Here is a 16,430-nt window from a genome sequence, read left to right on the forward strand (position 1 = left end):
CTCTCGCAAGAAAAAGAAGACCCTGTGACCTGTGATCCCTGGGAAAGGTCAATTATGTAAGAGTTGGTGTGAGGGATTAATGAGCTTGTTGTGCAACAACATAGAAGAAGTCATGCCACCAGCAAAGAAACCTGAGGTTATGGCACAACTTGGCTAGAGAGCGCTCTCTGGACATATTGTATATTTTTCTCTGACAGCTGAGTGAAGAATTAAAATCTTGATTCACAGACCTACAGGGAAGAGATATACAGGCATATATTTTATTTGGAAAAACAGTATATTTGAAGACATATTCTTCAAACTCCTGACTGACTGACTGCTTCTAATTACTGACACGTCCTCTGATGTATCCACTTCTACACAGTGGTCTTAAGTACTTTTTATTCACCTAAGTTAAGCCTTAGAAACACACTTTTACCTTTGCACAATATGTTTGAATTAATAATAATAATAATTGTTTTCCTCACTTAAGTTTAGTATTTTTGTTTAATTTGTTGAGCATTTGCACAGCCTGTTACTTTTACTTTACCTCCGAAATTCTTAGGTGCTTTTTCGGGGCGGCTGTGGCTCAGGGGGTAGAGCGGGTCACCCTCTAAACAGAAGGTTGGCGGTTTGATCCCATCATTCTCCATTCTGCTTGCCAAAGTTTCCTTGGGCAAGATACTGAACCCCAAATTGCCCCTCACGGCTGTGCTGATCTCATAGGGAAGGTGAGGCCTATAGATGCACTGTATGAATGTGTGGCAAGAAAACTGTACTGTAAAGCACTTTGGGTGGTCATCAGGACTAGAAAAAAGAGTTATATAAATATCTATCTAGCATAGGTTTTCATTGACTGTTGATCCTGATGTATAGTGGGACTCTGTCCAAGACATTCTTAATGTTGATGGGGGCTCCTCAGTCCTCAAAGATGATTGACAGTCCAGTGAAAGAAGTTGAAGTATAAGCTGTTATATTGCTTTACTCCCCACGGTGTCAAATGGAAATGAGATGAGTTTTGCAGACGTGGCGTGGTGTGTTTCATGTGGAAGCACAATGCAGCTCTTGAGTGCAGGACAGAGGCCACAGCACTATATGAGAATGTCATCAACACACTGCTCCCCACCACTTTTGATCTAAAATTGGAAGTTTGGAGAGCCGTGTTTTTCTTTCAATCTCTCTCTCTGTAATGTGTGTTGTTCCGCTTTACTGCCAAATTCAACCGTGCAAATCTGAAGTGTAAAAGCTCCTCCAAACAAAGCGTAAAATGAATGGCCGCCAGCTGCTGTGTCTTTTTTAGGGTCGTAGGGAAAAGAACCTGTTAGGAAATTTCCTGCAGATGTGATCGCATGACTGGCTGGTGACAACTTATAAAAGGAGACTGGGGCACCCACTGAGCCCCCGGGAGACAGAGGGATCTGGCCTGCACAGGGATGAGGAGAAACAGAGTGGGGTCTTACCTTAAAAGGGAGAATCCTGAAGGCTGTCGGCCATAATGACAGGAATGTTGTCCTCTGACCTGAACACCCAGTGGTTTCATGGACTGCACTTTCTCTAACTGTAACTCCAAACAGGTAAAACTCACATTACATGATTAACAAACTAGCAGTGCACGTTCTAAACATGTTTGTTTGGAATGAGCTGTTTGATTGGTGAAGGGATGCTCCCGAGCTACTTCAGAATTATTTCTTGTCGTTAGTGAGTCATCCAACAGTTCTACGATACACTGTCACTTTTTATTGTTTGTGTGCTGGACTTTGTGTGCAGAGCTTTTTATGAAAAGTCTATGGTGCAGAGTGAAGTTAGAAAACTTTGCGTTCATCCTACCTGGTTTATCTGGGTTACCTGCTTTTAGCAATTCAGATTTTTTTAGGCAATTTTTTCATAGAATTAAACGGAATTGGCTTTTTTTTTACTGTTCACATGTGTGGCTTATATAAGTATGAATGATTTACTTAAATGCTGTTTTTTTTCATAGATTGCATGTTGGCTATTTCAGAGGTCTGTTAAGCAATTGACAGTCTTTAGACCAAAATTCAGCAAAGCTGTGTAATTCAGCTTGATATAATGCATTGTTGCAACAAAACAAACATTGGGCTTTTACTTTAAAGACAGATTGAACTGATGGAATGATTACATTCTCAACTTTGTCCGCAGACTGAAGGCACTCTGCCGCACCCCCCCAATAACTGCAAGGCGCTTTTAGACTGTTTATTCAAATGGTTTTAATATTGAACGTATCCCGTGTCCTTATCGCACATTATTCTAAACTGCAATTCCTCAGGCCATTAAGGACGCACATTCCAAGTTTGAAGCAGAAAAGATGAATGGTTCGCTTACATTCCACAGTCAGACAGACATTTAAGAAATGTTTAGGTAAATACAGAATACTCGATGACATGAAATATGAGTAGAAAAACTCTTTACATGAAAATGTAGCTACCACTTGGAGAGTTCAGCATTGAGTCATCTCTCTTGCATGAATTGAGAGTCAGGATTTAAGCAGAGACCAGAGGCAACTTGAAAATGAACAGGAGGCAACATTTCTAGAGCCAAGGTGAGTGTCTGGCAATGTGGATAGTGTTGCTTCATCAGAGCTGTAATCTTTACAAAGTCTTTTCAGAAAGATTAAAGCAATGAATATCAGCCTTTGAATCAGCACAGTCACTTCCCTGCTCATTTCAGTGGAGTCGCTGGGGGATTTTACTATTTAAGGCTTAACATCTTGAAAAATGTGCTTACTTCTATTAAAGATGAGAAGATAAAAAACGTTATCTTCTTTCTGTAAGCCAACTATGAAGCTTCAGATCCCATTTGTTTTAGATCATAATTATGAACTGAATAACTTGAGTCAGAAAGAAACATTCACGTCAGCCTCTGAATCTGACAGCGACAGTATCTCCCACGCTCAAGTGGCTCAAGTTCAAAGAACACCGCTGCTAAGCAATGGCAAAATGTATGTTAAAAAGGAGGTGGCTAGCAATTTATCAAGCAAGCAGGCGGGTGTATAAACTATTTAAAGACAGACGATGTGTCTTTACTTCCTCCCACTATCCAGAAATGAAGCCAAAATAATTTAGAGGCGGAGTCTGAGCAGTAGTGACTGGAGGATGGATCCGTGATATATAGGTCCCATAGGTCTGCTCGTGCCAGACTAACCCTAACCATCTCAGCTGTCAATCATGACATCTCTATTTATGTTGTTCTTTTTATTTATGTATTTATTTTTTACATATGTTTTTTTGTTTGCTGCCAATCTTTGGATCCACACTCCATACAGTCAGAGGCGGTAATGCACCTATTGGATATGAGCATTAAACCCAGAAGGAGAAAAAGAATCATAATATTTCACCTCATTTTAGTATGGTCCATGTCCCAAACACTATCATGGAGGAGGCAGGGTTTATGACCTATACTGCAGCCAACTATGGAGCGACTGAGTAGCTTTGGCTTCACTTTTGGGGAGCTGTCTTGTCTTCCATCTTTATTTATATAGGAGGAATAGTTACAGAGGGAGAAAATGAGGCAATATTGGGAATATGGACATATTTCTCAGACGTATTATAAAATTCGGAAGAAAAAAATCACAAAATAGCAAATTTCTATGCAATGATAGTTGGCCGCCAATATGTTTGAAAACGTCAGCAAACATATAACAATGCGTGAACTCGGAGCTGTCAGATAAGACAACGGTCCAAGGGGAGTGTTCATATACTCATGAAGAAAATAAACATGACCCCATTTAAAGCCAATGAAAAGTATATACATAAAAATGATTGGTTTAATTAAATTAGGGGCTTATGAACGAACTGTATATAGGCTCTCGACCTTTATCACAACAGCCATTTTGAAAGGAAATGGGTGATAAACATATTTGTTACTAATCACTGAAGACTTTGTACATAAATAGAACTAAGCCTTTGTTAATATGATTAGAAACATGTGTGTTCACCTTCTATTTCATGTCAAAATGGCCGCAGGGAAACGTATCGTAACAATGAAAATCAGACAAGAAGAAGAAAAGATACTTATATACAACATTGAAACTATTCTGAGGAGTGGTATACATCCAACAATAAGCCCTGCACCCCCGCAGAGCAACTCAGTGACCTGTCCTCATTATTGGATCTCAGAAGGTGACTGGGTGCAGTCACCTCATCAGGCTGACAGAGATGTTGTTGACCTGTGAAAGGAAAACATGGCAAGTGATGTCACCCACATCTATAAGGACTGTTATCCAATAAGCCCATTCCCCCTTCCACACCCTTCCCCCTGCGTGGCACTGGAGGAATTCTCAGATGGTTGTCTGGAAGAAATGCAGCAAAGAGCAAATATATAAATACCTCCTCTGGGTGAATATAGATCGCCGGCCGAAGGGGAGCATGGGACGGAACGGACAGGCAGCTGCTGCCACGGGTTAGGGGGGCGTGCCACTTAAATAGAGACAAACTATAGACAAGGGTTTTTAGAAAGACTCACATGATCTCTGAATTTGGTTTCATTCCCTTGTGCTGCCTTAGAAGGAGAGCCCAGATAAAGACAGCATACATTACTGGCTCATCCTACTCGGTTCAGTCACAGTCCCATTCTTCCCAGGCTGGAACACGTATTTAAATATGAATAATTCATGGCTGTTTGCTGAGTAGGGTTTTTTGTTAATTAAGCCGATTAAATAGGCGAGGACAGACTATGTGCTAAGCCCAATGTCTCACAGCACCCTTGCAGTATTTATCATAAAGCTGACAGGAGGACATGGAATGTGGCTGACTGAGGGCTGAGCCTAATGGAGTAATATACAGTATCTAGTGTCTATCTGGAAAAATTCACTGTACTGTGGCACCTGGCAATAGGCAATTGCAGGAGCCAACCCAGTAAAACAAAACTTGTAACTGTAACCAAAATAATAGGTTCAACAGTTTTGCTATCAGAAATATTTTTTCCATCCTTAACATTTGAGTGAGAGTTCATACTTTTGAATTTTGAAGCTGGTCTTTCATTTTACTCCAATAAAGACTTTACAGTAGCACTTTGTTTTTATATGCCTCCACTTGAACACTGGCACATTTCCTGGTGAACATTACTGTACAGATTCATCAACTGTATTCAAACTGTACCCAAATTGACACTGAGAAGATAAAAGGTATGGATGGTGAGTTGTTTCTGAGAAACTTTGTATCTGGTTGAAATCCTCTTCACGTCTTGACAGCCATCAATAAAAAATGCCAGTGTCAGTGGCCCTGTAATGTAATAAACCTGACCAATCATTCCATTTGGTATAAAGGAAATGATTAGCTGGCGTACCTGTCTGTCACTAACCGACCTGCCTCCCTGCCTGCAACCTTATACACCACTGAAGGAAAATTCGGCTTCTAGCAGTTGTTGGTGCACGTTCATGTGTTTTGGGGGCGTAACTTAGACGAGAGGGGGTGGGATGCATCAGTTGCATTTCACAAGTGTAGCCTGCGCTTGCCAGCTTTTCCAGGATTACCAACCCTAGCTTTAAAGGTTCAGTGTGTAGAATGTAGTGACACCTACTGATGAAGTTGCATGTTGCAGCTGAATACCCCTCACATCAAACTCCCCTTCCAGAATTGAAGGAGAACCTGTGGTAGCCTTCAGTTGTCATAAAAAGTCAAAGGTGTTTAGTTTGTCCAGTCTGGGCTACTGTAAATAACATGGCAGCCCCCATAGAAAGGACCCGACCCCATGTAAATATAAAGTATTTAAATATAAAGGGCTCATTCGAGGGTAAAGATAACAACAATTCGTACAATTTAGTTGAAACACACAAATGAAAACATCATATTTTATATTCAATTTCTGACAATAAATCCCTTTCAACTAAATCTTACACACTGAACCTTTAAGCAAGATTACAAAGCATTAAACTGGTCCTGATTGCAAAATTATTGCATTATGATAAATAATCAGAACCCAATATTTTCATTCACTTTTCAAATTACACCAACTACTGAGTGCATATAACTTCAGATTTATGATTCACATTAGAGATAAGCACATCATTAAAAGGAGAGTAGCTCTTGTTTTGCTCTACGTAGCACAGAATCACAATTAACCGTGCCTGCGTTTTGCCACATCGAGGCTCTGGTGCCTCTGAGGTGACGCCGCTGTTTAACTCTCATCCTCTCTCTGCCCTCCCTTCAGCTCAGCTGTCACGTGCTGGAGATACAGACTCCACTCGCCATGGTTACTGTCTGCCAAACAACAGTCAACAGTGCAGCGAATCTGAGGTATCCGTTGCCTGCCAGACCGAGCTGCGTGTGTGCGCCCCCTCGTATCTGCACTGCATCAAACCGTGCTCGGGCTCATTTTATTCCCCCCTGAGAATAAGCTCTCTCTGTTGTTGTCTTTTGAAAGGGAGCTGCAGCTCGACAGAGCTAAATCAGCAGATCTGCGGAACACTTGAGTCCAAGCTCCGTGCTCGCCATCCCAAAGTAAATGTTCCTAAGAAACTTCTACTACAGAGGCCCCAATTTTCACAGTCATGGCATTCAATTTTGGAGCACATACAGTATGTATCAACAATGAAAGATATCTCTCCAGCAAGCAGGAGAAATATTTCACAATAACATTTCTGAGAAAAGCTGTGCTCATACCTCAGATATTTCCTCCTGCCCAGTGCGTTGGCTGGATGGAAAGTACTGTATCTGATTTGGGGCTCATTTAGCGCGGCAGAACATTTACAGCAGGTGAAAACAAGAGGAGCTTTATCCTGCTGCTCAGATCTCTGCTGTCTCCATCTAGGGCCGGTGAGCAAGGAAACGTCTTATTAAAGTTTCCCCTCTCATCCATCTGACAAGGCTCAAGTCCGGCTATATGAGGGGCTCCTTCCCCAACACCTCCATGTGAAAGACAGCTTGCACATAATGCAGCTCTGTTGTGGAGGTTGGGTGGAAAGTTTTGCTGGGTCTTAGCTGTGCTTTCTTTGGCACCAGTCGCCTCTGGACCAAAGCTTATTCATCTGTGAACTGACAGCTTCACCTTAGCCCAGGAAACTGAGGGGCTGAATCCACCGGAATCACCGATGTGCTGGAGGAACTTTCATGAAACGTTCTTGAAGGATTTACCTTGTAATGTCACGATAAATGTTTTGAGCAGATAGCCTCTCTGTGTGTTTTTGTGATGATCATTTCTATTTAAACAGGGTCACGGCAGGTTTTAACTTTTCAAAATCTTTTTTAAATCATGATGGATGGAATTTAAGACCCATGTCAAGTACAACAGATATGAAGGAATATTGGGACTCCCATAATTACTCCCAATTCCCCATAATTGATGAGACGGTAAAGTAGCCCGTGAGAGAATAACTTTTTAAACGCAACATTATCATGCAAACCACAGAAAGAGACAGTAGACTATCAATTATAAACTTCACGTTACGCTAGTTTCAAATTTTATGAGAGCGTGCTAATATTTGTGTCATTGAGAAAGAACTACAACACACTGAGACAGTCAAAACTATGAACGCCAACAAAACATTTCTCTTAACCCCCAATTAAATGATCATTAACATTAATAATATCTCCATGATATTGTAATGTATTTAGGAAGTTAACATGATTAAATTCCAGACTTTTTCAACACCCTGCAGAAACCCTGCTATATGAAGAATTTGTCCTATGTTACCTTAAATCAGCATAAATCATGACATGCTAACATGCTTGAGAAGTTTTATATGATCTCTTCTCCTTTTTTCCAATATCATGGTTTAGCAGAGCATTAAAGAGACAGAATTTAGAGATCAGCTTGTTTTTCTGGTTTGGTCAAGAAACCATCTGGTTGGGAAATTACAAGGTAGCAGGTAGTGGCAACACCCGTGTCACCTCCCTTTCTCGGCTAACGTCACCATTGGCAGCTGGAGTTTTTCAGTAACACTAGTTTGGCTGCACATTCACATATTTTAAATGTTTTTTAACATCTTTGAAATAGTAATATCTCATTTTAATTGAGAGATTGTAATTTAATGGAGACTCAAGCAAACTGGAAACAACAAAACAAGCTTCACAATGCTGTGACTTGCAAGCAAAACAAGAGGAAGATTGTTCTCTGTGAGTCTGTGGGCGTCACAATGAGTTGTCTGATTGTGTTGCTGTACACAGCATCTTTGTTGTGTTGACATGGATTATCAGAAGCGAGGTCTCTTCAGGTCAAACTTCCATCTTGGCCCAGTGGAGATGAGAAACACCACATGGTCTATTTCTACCTTCCATCTCTGGCTGTTTCTCCTCTGTCCTCAGGCTCCTCATAGAAGACCCAAGCCAGGAACAAGACGAGACACTCTGCATCTGCCGGTAGCCAACAGGTTGTGCAACACAGAGGCAGTGATTTGTTATCTAGGCTTTAAAAGGTTTCATAAATTGTACATTTACACAAATGTCTATAAAATAATCGCATAAACCCTACTGGTGGAACAAATATCTTTATTTTATGTAGAGCGCTCAATAACAGAGCACTGTTCATGGTGTAAAGTGTAGAGTACTTTTATTTGGACTTCATAAACTCTGGTATTTCTTGGTATTTTGTGTCAGAGAACATTGGCATCTATACAGAAATACCTCTGTTACACAACTGGCTACAGTGCTGTGGTCGCAAGTTCTTTTGTAAACCAAAGGGAGTTTGCTTGGGGTCCACGCCTGTAAAAATGAAGGTCTGTCATTGAGTCAGTGATGTACCATTGCAGGTATAAGCATAGTAATTACCCTACCTAAAGGTTTTCATTATTCATGCGTCAAGGTTACATGCTTCAGCTCAGTGTTTGCAAACTCTAGTGCGCTAACGCTGGGACTTTCCAATGGCTGAGGCATCTGCCATGACATGGGGTTTCTTGCATGGGGAACTGCTCATGTCTCCTCGAACATCTGGTTTTACAGCGGCTTCAAACGCCAAGGCTGGGCTGGTTGCGGTTGTTTATGGACATTCTGAGGGATTTGGAGAGGTTTGCCACATTGGCTCGCTCAATGACAGAAGTGGAATCGAACCCAGATAACTATTTGCATATGAAATTAACTAGCTGTCTTGGTTTTTCTACACAGATATAACTCCATAGGATCTTGTAATGTATTACCCTTCATGTCTACACTGAAAGGCCCATAGGGACAGAGTATCAGGCTGAGGAGGACACGGCTGAGTGGTGACTGAGTTCAAGAGGCTACATGTAGGTCCTATGGATAATGACTGTTGCCCTGCGCATCCAGGCTGTTTCTTTAACTCTGCTGGGTCAACATATCTTTATTGTCAAGAAAGCTATCGTTCAGCACTGACCAAAATTTCCCTGCGGTGTGTAAGGACGTGTTTTATAGCCTCATCTCTCTACACACACATAGCTGATGAATAGTGTGGCCCCAAGACCAAAGCCCTCCCTCCTCTCTTGAAACAGTGGATTTATGTCTGGTCCTGGACACTTGTGCTCTATGGCTGGAATGCAGGAAATTTCAAAGACCCCTCCTCTGCCTGTCCTTTCCACACGCAAAGAAATGGAGCAGGCGCCTGGTTGGGCAGATGAAGACCCACCGGTGCTCCCACTGCAGGGCAGGGAAGCAGAATGTAAGGAATGTCAGAGGCGAGAAAAAGAAATCCATTCTATCCTTCTTTCTGTCAATCTGTAGCTCGTTGTTTCCTTTCTATATTTTTTGTTTGTCTTTCTCCTCTTGCGCCTCAACCTTTCCCAGCATTATTCTTATTTTTCAGTCTTACTGGAGTTATATAATTTAAGCATTTTTTTTAATGTAATTTTCAGTTCTGGCATATGCACACATTTCCTGCAAGAAACTGGCCAGGATCGGACAAAATCAATTTATTTTTGTTACAATAACATAAAAAAAACACAAATATGCATAGTGTTCTGTTGTTTGAAATAGTCATGTGGCAAATGAACTATGTGACAAACAGTGTGGTGCATTGTTAACACATTTAAATTCACAAAATGCTATATGTTCATCGAGAGTCTGAGAGCATAAAAAAGCATAGGGACTCAAAGTTATACGGTGAAAGTCAACGTAAAACAAATTAATCATGTAGCATTTTTACAGTAAAATCAAATCAAAGGCACAATGGCTGTGTTTTAGCTGCAACTCACTATGACATGCATCCTAAACATGCGGCTGACATGGTAAACAAAAAAGAAGAATCAACACTCCATAGAAGCTAGAATAGTTGTGTTTTGACAATAAAAACATAAGCAGCTCTGTCTATTGTAGCTCATTTTCATCTTAATGATATATCCAGACACCATTTGATTGCTTTGTGAGTCTCTCTCTCGTCATGGCTATAGTTTAAAAATTCCCTTTCTCCTCCTGGGGCCTCACCACAGCTCAAGGCCTGCTCTTTGCTGCGGGTTTATCCATTATGTTGAGCACATCGTCCAGGATGGATGGGCCCAGATCAAGTTCGAGCGAGAGGAATGACCCCGTGATCTGGTTGAGGGAACCCTGCGATGTGCTCTTCTCCTTGGAAAACTCTAAATCAAAATCACAGATGCGGCCCTCCTCCACGCCACTGTCCCGATCCACCCACTCTCTGTTGCACTTTGAGAGCTCCTGCTTGAAGCCAAGGGTAATGTCATTGTCAAAGTGTCCATAACCATTGCAGTTGCCATTGAGACTCATGCTACCATTGCAGGTCTTTCCCTGGAAGTCCCCTTTATAGCTAAAGCTGTCAAAGCTGTCACTGCTTGTGTTGCTGTTAAGGCTTCCGTTACCTTTGTAGATGCTGTTGCTGTGGCCATTGATAAAATATGATGATGGTTTATCAAATCTGCTTTCACTCTTGTTGATTTTGTTGGCTTTGGCAACTGCCTTAGAGGTGGACTTATCTGTGTTTTCCAGCAGATCCAAGAGGACGTCAGGCTTCGACTGGATAGCTGCGGAGGGAGACGAAGGCTCGCTGATGTAGACATCCATAGAGCGCAACAGAGCATCCATCTGCAGGATCTCCACCTCCTCAGCCCTGTCAACTTTCATGGGAGCTGTAGGCCCAATGATGTCCTCCAATGGCTCTGGGGGCATGGAGAACACAGTGGAGGAGATCAGGGGAAGGGTGAGGGCCTGGCAGCCACCTATAGTTGGGAGGGAGATGGCATTCTTGAGTACTGGGGAGGGTGTCTCGGCAAAGGATGCATCACCTGTGCTGTTTGCACGCAGAAACTCACTTTGGATGCCATACTGAGGGTGAACATTTCCTTTCCCTGGTAGGAGCTCATAGTTCCCCTGAAGGAAGGACATGTCTCCAAAGGCGTCTCTCTCCCCACCCCTGCCAATGTGGATTGTGTGGCGGAAGTCACCGAGTGGTGGACTGATCATATCTGGGGACAACATATCACGGAGGCGACACTTTTTCCCCTTCTTATTATTGGTGGGCTTCAGGTATATGGGTGCTTTTGCTGGCATGGCTGTAATTTTAGAAAAGAGCTAAGTTGTGCAGGATAGAAAAGTCGGAAGTGCTCTATAGGTTCTGGACGTTACAGTTCCCCAGAGGTGAAGCTCCGGTTACATTCTCAGTAGCCTGCCAGTCAAACAGGACTCCAAAAATAATTTCAGCAATTGCAGCATCGATCAGGAAACAGGAATGCAAGCAGGGCTGGTGATGTCTGGTGGTGTAGAAAGGGCAAATGGACACTTTCCTAAAATCAGAAACAGATAAAGAAAACATCAGCACTGAAACATGGACTCACTGTCAAATCGTCAGATGAGTGCTGCTGCTGCTGGTATAAAAACCTCCTGTCCTGTGCCTTTTTGAAGAAGAAACGTTGTCATTAACAAAAGTCCTAGACATAAACTTTGGATCCTGCAAGAAAAATAACATCCTCATCCTTTTCTTGCATTTGCCGAGCTTAAAAGCCAGAGCAGAGGAGGATGAGGCCTGGCTCTATGGCTTTTTTGCTGCTCTATTCACAACATGAGCCTCCTTTGGCCTCCGCAACTCTGGATGTGCTAATGTGGAACAGCTGGAACGCAGATTGGGAGAGGAGAAGCAAAGGGGGAATTTAGTAGGATCAGAGCGGGGCAGCTTGTTTCAGGAGTGAGCTACTGCTCAGACACGCACAGAGATAGAGAGAGGTGGACCAGGGGGGTTAGGGGTTTAGGGGGATTGTGTGAGAGCGACAGAGTGAAGGGGTTACAGAGCAAGTGGATCTTAGGAAAGAAGGTGATGCAGATTGTGAATTGATTGGGTGGGCAGAGGGTCAGCTCCAGGTTTAATAAGTGCAGAGATACCAGCTTTGGGTGCACAATACATCAGGGTGGGTACATTTTATTAAGGGGGTATTGGATTTGATCAAATAAAAGGTGGCTGATTGCATGGTGCCTTCTCTGTGCTTCTCTGTGCAATGTCGCCTCAGTGGCCGCGACATTAATTTAGGATGTGAAAAGAGGAGAGGTTTGGTTTGACCGTTTTAGATGACATGGCAACCAAGGAGAGGGGGAAAAAACACACTGTGGAGGGAGTTGACAGTGTGTGTGTGTGTGTGTGTGTGTGTGTGTGTGTGTGTGTGTGTGTGTGTGTGTGTGTGTGTGTGAGAGATGGGGGTGGTGGGGGAGAGCACTAGTGAAGAGAGAGCTTGCCCATTTATAGACATATTTACTTTTGAGAGGTCTGTCAGCGGTGACCGTCTGACAGAGTGCACCGCTTCACAAAAGTGCCTGGGCGGTCAAGTCCACCCCCTACCCCAAAAAATAAGATAAAATAAAAAGGTTTCACTGAGAAAACATCCACATTCCTTCTGCATCTGAGCCCACAGACCTTATCAGAGACACTTTAAGTAGGCTATGGTCACTCCGCAGGCACGTTAGTGTGGAGCCAGAGAGAGAGACAGACACTTGCTGCGTATTTGAATCCAAACAGGAGACTGGAAACCACCGCACTGACACCTATTTTCAACATGGAGTTGAAGAAGCATCACAGCAACAACATCTTCCTTAGGCTGCAACTTCTAAACTTGAAGGATGAGGAGTACAGGATGGGAAGGTGCCATTACAAGACAAATAAACCTGCCTGCCAGAAACACATATGGGGATATATATAACCATGACAAACATCGACGGATGCAGAACATGTGCGAGTGTGTTGAACGGCAACAGCGCTCATCGAGGGCCCTTATGTGTTTGAGTGCCGGTGTGAGTGCCAATGTTTGTGAGAGGTGCCTGGCTGCACTCGTGAGAGATAGCAGTTTTTGAATGTATGCCATGTGTGCAGAGGAGAGCTTGTTTGCTACTAGTGAAGAAGAGAAAGGGAAGGGGAAGGAAGGGGCGAAGAGGAGTGCTGCAGTGTTTGATGAAGGGAGGGGGAGAAAGGGGGTGAAAGGCAAAATCGCTCACTTGTTCAGCTCAAGCCTTTCTCCTTTTCTTCCTCCCTGCATCTCTCTTCGTCCCAAAATCTCTTCCGCTTGTCCTTACTAACCTTGACAGGTGATGCTCACTGCAGTGGGAAATTGGTCTCAGATAGGAAATGATACGAATGCACCTCCAAGCAGAAAGCTGCTTCCTGTGGGCCTCCAGTGCACACGTCTATATCTGTATCAACTTTTGCTTTACTGTCTCCCAGAAAGGAAGGTCACTGCTGCACGTCTGGCGGAAACACCTCCTATCAAACATACCCATTGATTATTGGTCTTCCCTGATGACACTACAACATGTGCCTGGTCCTCTGCGAGAGGAAAACACACAGCCCATGCATTATAAGAGATGATAATGCTGGTTGAAATCAATAGACGGACAGACATTCTATAGCAGATGAGCAGCTCAACTCTTTCATCTCTCACAGGGGGACATCTGCTGTGCATCCTACACAAGGTCAACACTTGTGGCCCGTGAGAAGTCAGCTGGTACTTTGAAAGCCTGGAGGCCTGACCTTCACGTCGGCCGTCCTGCTGGTGCTCAGTTTGGACTATATGGCAAACATGATTGGAATTCCAGAGACCAGCAGCAAAGTAAGAGGACAACTACTTCCTCATGTTAGTCTCCCAGGGATCTGCTGCAAAACCAGGATAAGAGTTAATTTAATGAGGGATTGAGTGAATTAGTATTGATTTGAGTGCATGTGGAGAATCTCTGGAGTCTTAGCAATGTTAGCTAAGCTTGGTTTGGCCAAAGAGGAAATGAATCAATTACAACAGCCCAGGATATCACAGGACGGACCCTCGTGGCCTCCTAACCCAGTGAATGCATTTGTGTCTGTGCAGCCTGTTAGTAGTTGAGCAGGTGTATTCTGTTATATCTCAAAGCCAGATTTACACCCTCCTTTTGGCACCGCTCCATAAAGAGGTGCCTTGGCACGTGTTGACCGCTCTGAGCCCGGCGGCGCCACCACCACAGAATGCGGCCGGGGGGGGTTCATTTACACCTCTGGGGAACCCGGGATCTGATGATCCGGTGCCTTTGCTGAGCAGCCTCCCAGCCATATTGGGGGCTGCAAGTCACTGTGTCATTGATTCAGCAACAGCTATCCGTCTGGGTATGAAGTGATCTGGAGCCACTCCAGCCTCACCGGTGCGTGCTTGGAGGGTTAGGTATTAGCGAAGGGGCAGCAGAAGGAGCGAGGTGATGAAAGTTTGAGTGTGGGGGCAGATAAATGTGGGGTTGGTATCTGGTAATTAAACTAATGGCTCGTGATTTGTCTGGGTATTTCTGGACACCTAAAAGTCACGTGCGATATAAGTGGGTCAGTATATTCTTAGAGGCAGTGTAACCCCACTGCAGTCTAAATAAATGCTACAGTTGGATGATGCTTCAGTAGGAGCTGCAAAGATCCACAGCTGGTGATGAGGGAGCGACGGAGAGAGCAGCTGTTCAAACCGGTATATGACTTCACCATACTTTAAAATAGAAACCGTGCATCCCCTAAATCATCCTCCCATGATGGGATTACTGCGCTGACATTTCCCATCAGTGCTGTTGAAAGATAGCATGCTATTCCGCAGAGCTGTAGTAGTTAGTCAGGGTAACAGCATCAGCACATAGGAGCCAACTGTGACTCCACACACGTTTCCAAATACAAGTCAAACATGTAACCGTGGCTTTGATTTCTGTCACGTCCTTGAGTAGCAGAAAGACCCTCTCTTTGGGGCTGTTCTAAAAAGCACATGCACATACCACAGAGGGTAATGGCAGCCTTAAAGAATAGACTGAGCTTTTTGTTGCATAAAAAAAACCTCAATTATAGGCAAAGGCCTTACTTTCGGGGGCCTGGTGGTGGTGCTGGGACCAGGGCGAATAGCAGGGTGGAGTATTTACTCTGTCTTTCCTTCTCGCTCCCCTTGTACCACCCACAAGCATGGCCAAGCACTTGCCAGAGTTATCCTTGGCCGAGATGAGCAGGAAGACGAATCAAAGCGTATGAAACATGAAGGGAATGTCAACACATACCGACAAAAAAAAGAAATAGACCTTTCCTCCCTCGAAAGCCTCCTCCAGATCTGCTCCCCTCAAGAGATAGAGGCACAGCCAACTCTGCATTTCAGAGGAACATGCCTTAAGTGTGTAGCCGGACTTAAAATGTCTGTCTTGGAAAGTAGGGAGGATATCGTGTTGCTCTGAACTGTTCGGCTCTTGAGTTACATGTTTGAGAGCCGGACAAACGTTTCCCGTACGAGCACGCTTTGACGCTTTTCACTGTTATCAACCAATGTCCCATTCTGCTCCACACATTCACGAAGAGGCTGATGAAGAACCTACACACTCAACATGACAGCAGCATTGTCACCTCTAATTCAGGTCACAGCACCAAAGCAGGGTGATATGAAACATGTTCTCACTCACCTCCGTTATTCTGATGGGGAGATCTTGATTCCTTCCCAGGTATCACTGGTGTTCCCCTGAACGCTGCACCCTCAGGATGATGTATGTATGTGTATGTGTGTGTGTGTTCGTGCAGTGGCTGCTGTGCTGCTCCTGTGGCTTGTTGACACTGCCCTGCCTCCTGTCTCTGCCTCGGGGCTGCACTTCTGTCGACTGGGACGTCTGCCGGACAGCTGTTTTGGAATTGCTCTCCGGCTCCTATTCCTCTGAAGCAAGTCAAGTCTCCTCCTACACCTCCCCCTCTTCTTCCTCTCTCTCTCTCTCTCTCCCTCTCTCTTTCTGTTTCCTATCTCTCTCTCTCTCTCTCTCTCTCTCTCTCTCTCTCTCTCTCTCGCTCTCTCTCTGTCTTTCTGTTTCTGTCCCTCTCTCTTTCTCTGGTGTGCCTCCCCCTCTCTCTCTCTCTCTCTCTCTCTCTCTCTCTCTCTCCTCTCTCTCTCTCGCTCTCTTTCTCTCTCTCTAGCAGCACCTGTGCACGTCTGTCCTCTCTCCTGCACAGAGCTCAGATTTTTATGCAGCTCTGTGGTGTCTGAGGATCCTCCTCGCTTCCTGCTCTTTGGTGGAGCTGTGGTGATGAGGGAAGACAAGCTCCGGTCTCGCAGCCCCAAAAAAATTAGCAGTGTGCAAGAGTCGGGCAGATACCTC

The 16,430-nt window shown here is 44.0% G+C and overlaps 1 protein-coding gene across 1 annotated transcript; it reads right to left on the reverse strand.

The window, feature by feature from the left end:
• Positions 1-9,778: 9,778 nt before the first annotated feature.
• On the reverse strand, positions 9,779-16,078 carry cdc42ep3 (CDC42 effector protein (Rho GTPase binding) 3). Its single transcript, XM_035173229.2, has 2 exons — positions 15,750-16,078; positions 9,779-11,617 (listed from the first exon to the last, which is right to left on the reverse strand). Exon 2 carries the CDS (start codon positions 11,382-11,384, stop codon positions 10,311-10,313), a length of 1,074 nt encoding a protein of 357 aa, XP_035029120.1. The 5' UTR covers positions 11,385-11,617; positions 15,750-16,078; the 3' UTR covers positions 9,779-10,310.
• Between the last annotated feature and the right edge of the window lie 352 nt (positions 16,079-16,430).

This window comes from Hippoglossus stenolepis, chromosome 12, assembly GCF_022539355.2.
Source record: "Hippoglossus stenolepis isolate QCI-W04-F060 chromosome 12, HSTE1.2, whole genome shotgun sequence".
Lineage (NCBI taxonomy): Eukaryota > Metazoa > Chordata > Actinopteri > Pleuronectiformes > Pleuronectidae > Hippoglossus > Hippoglossus stenolepis.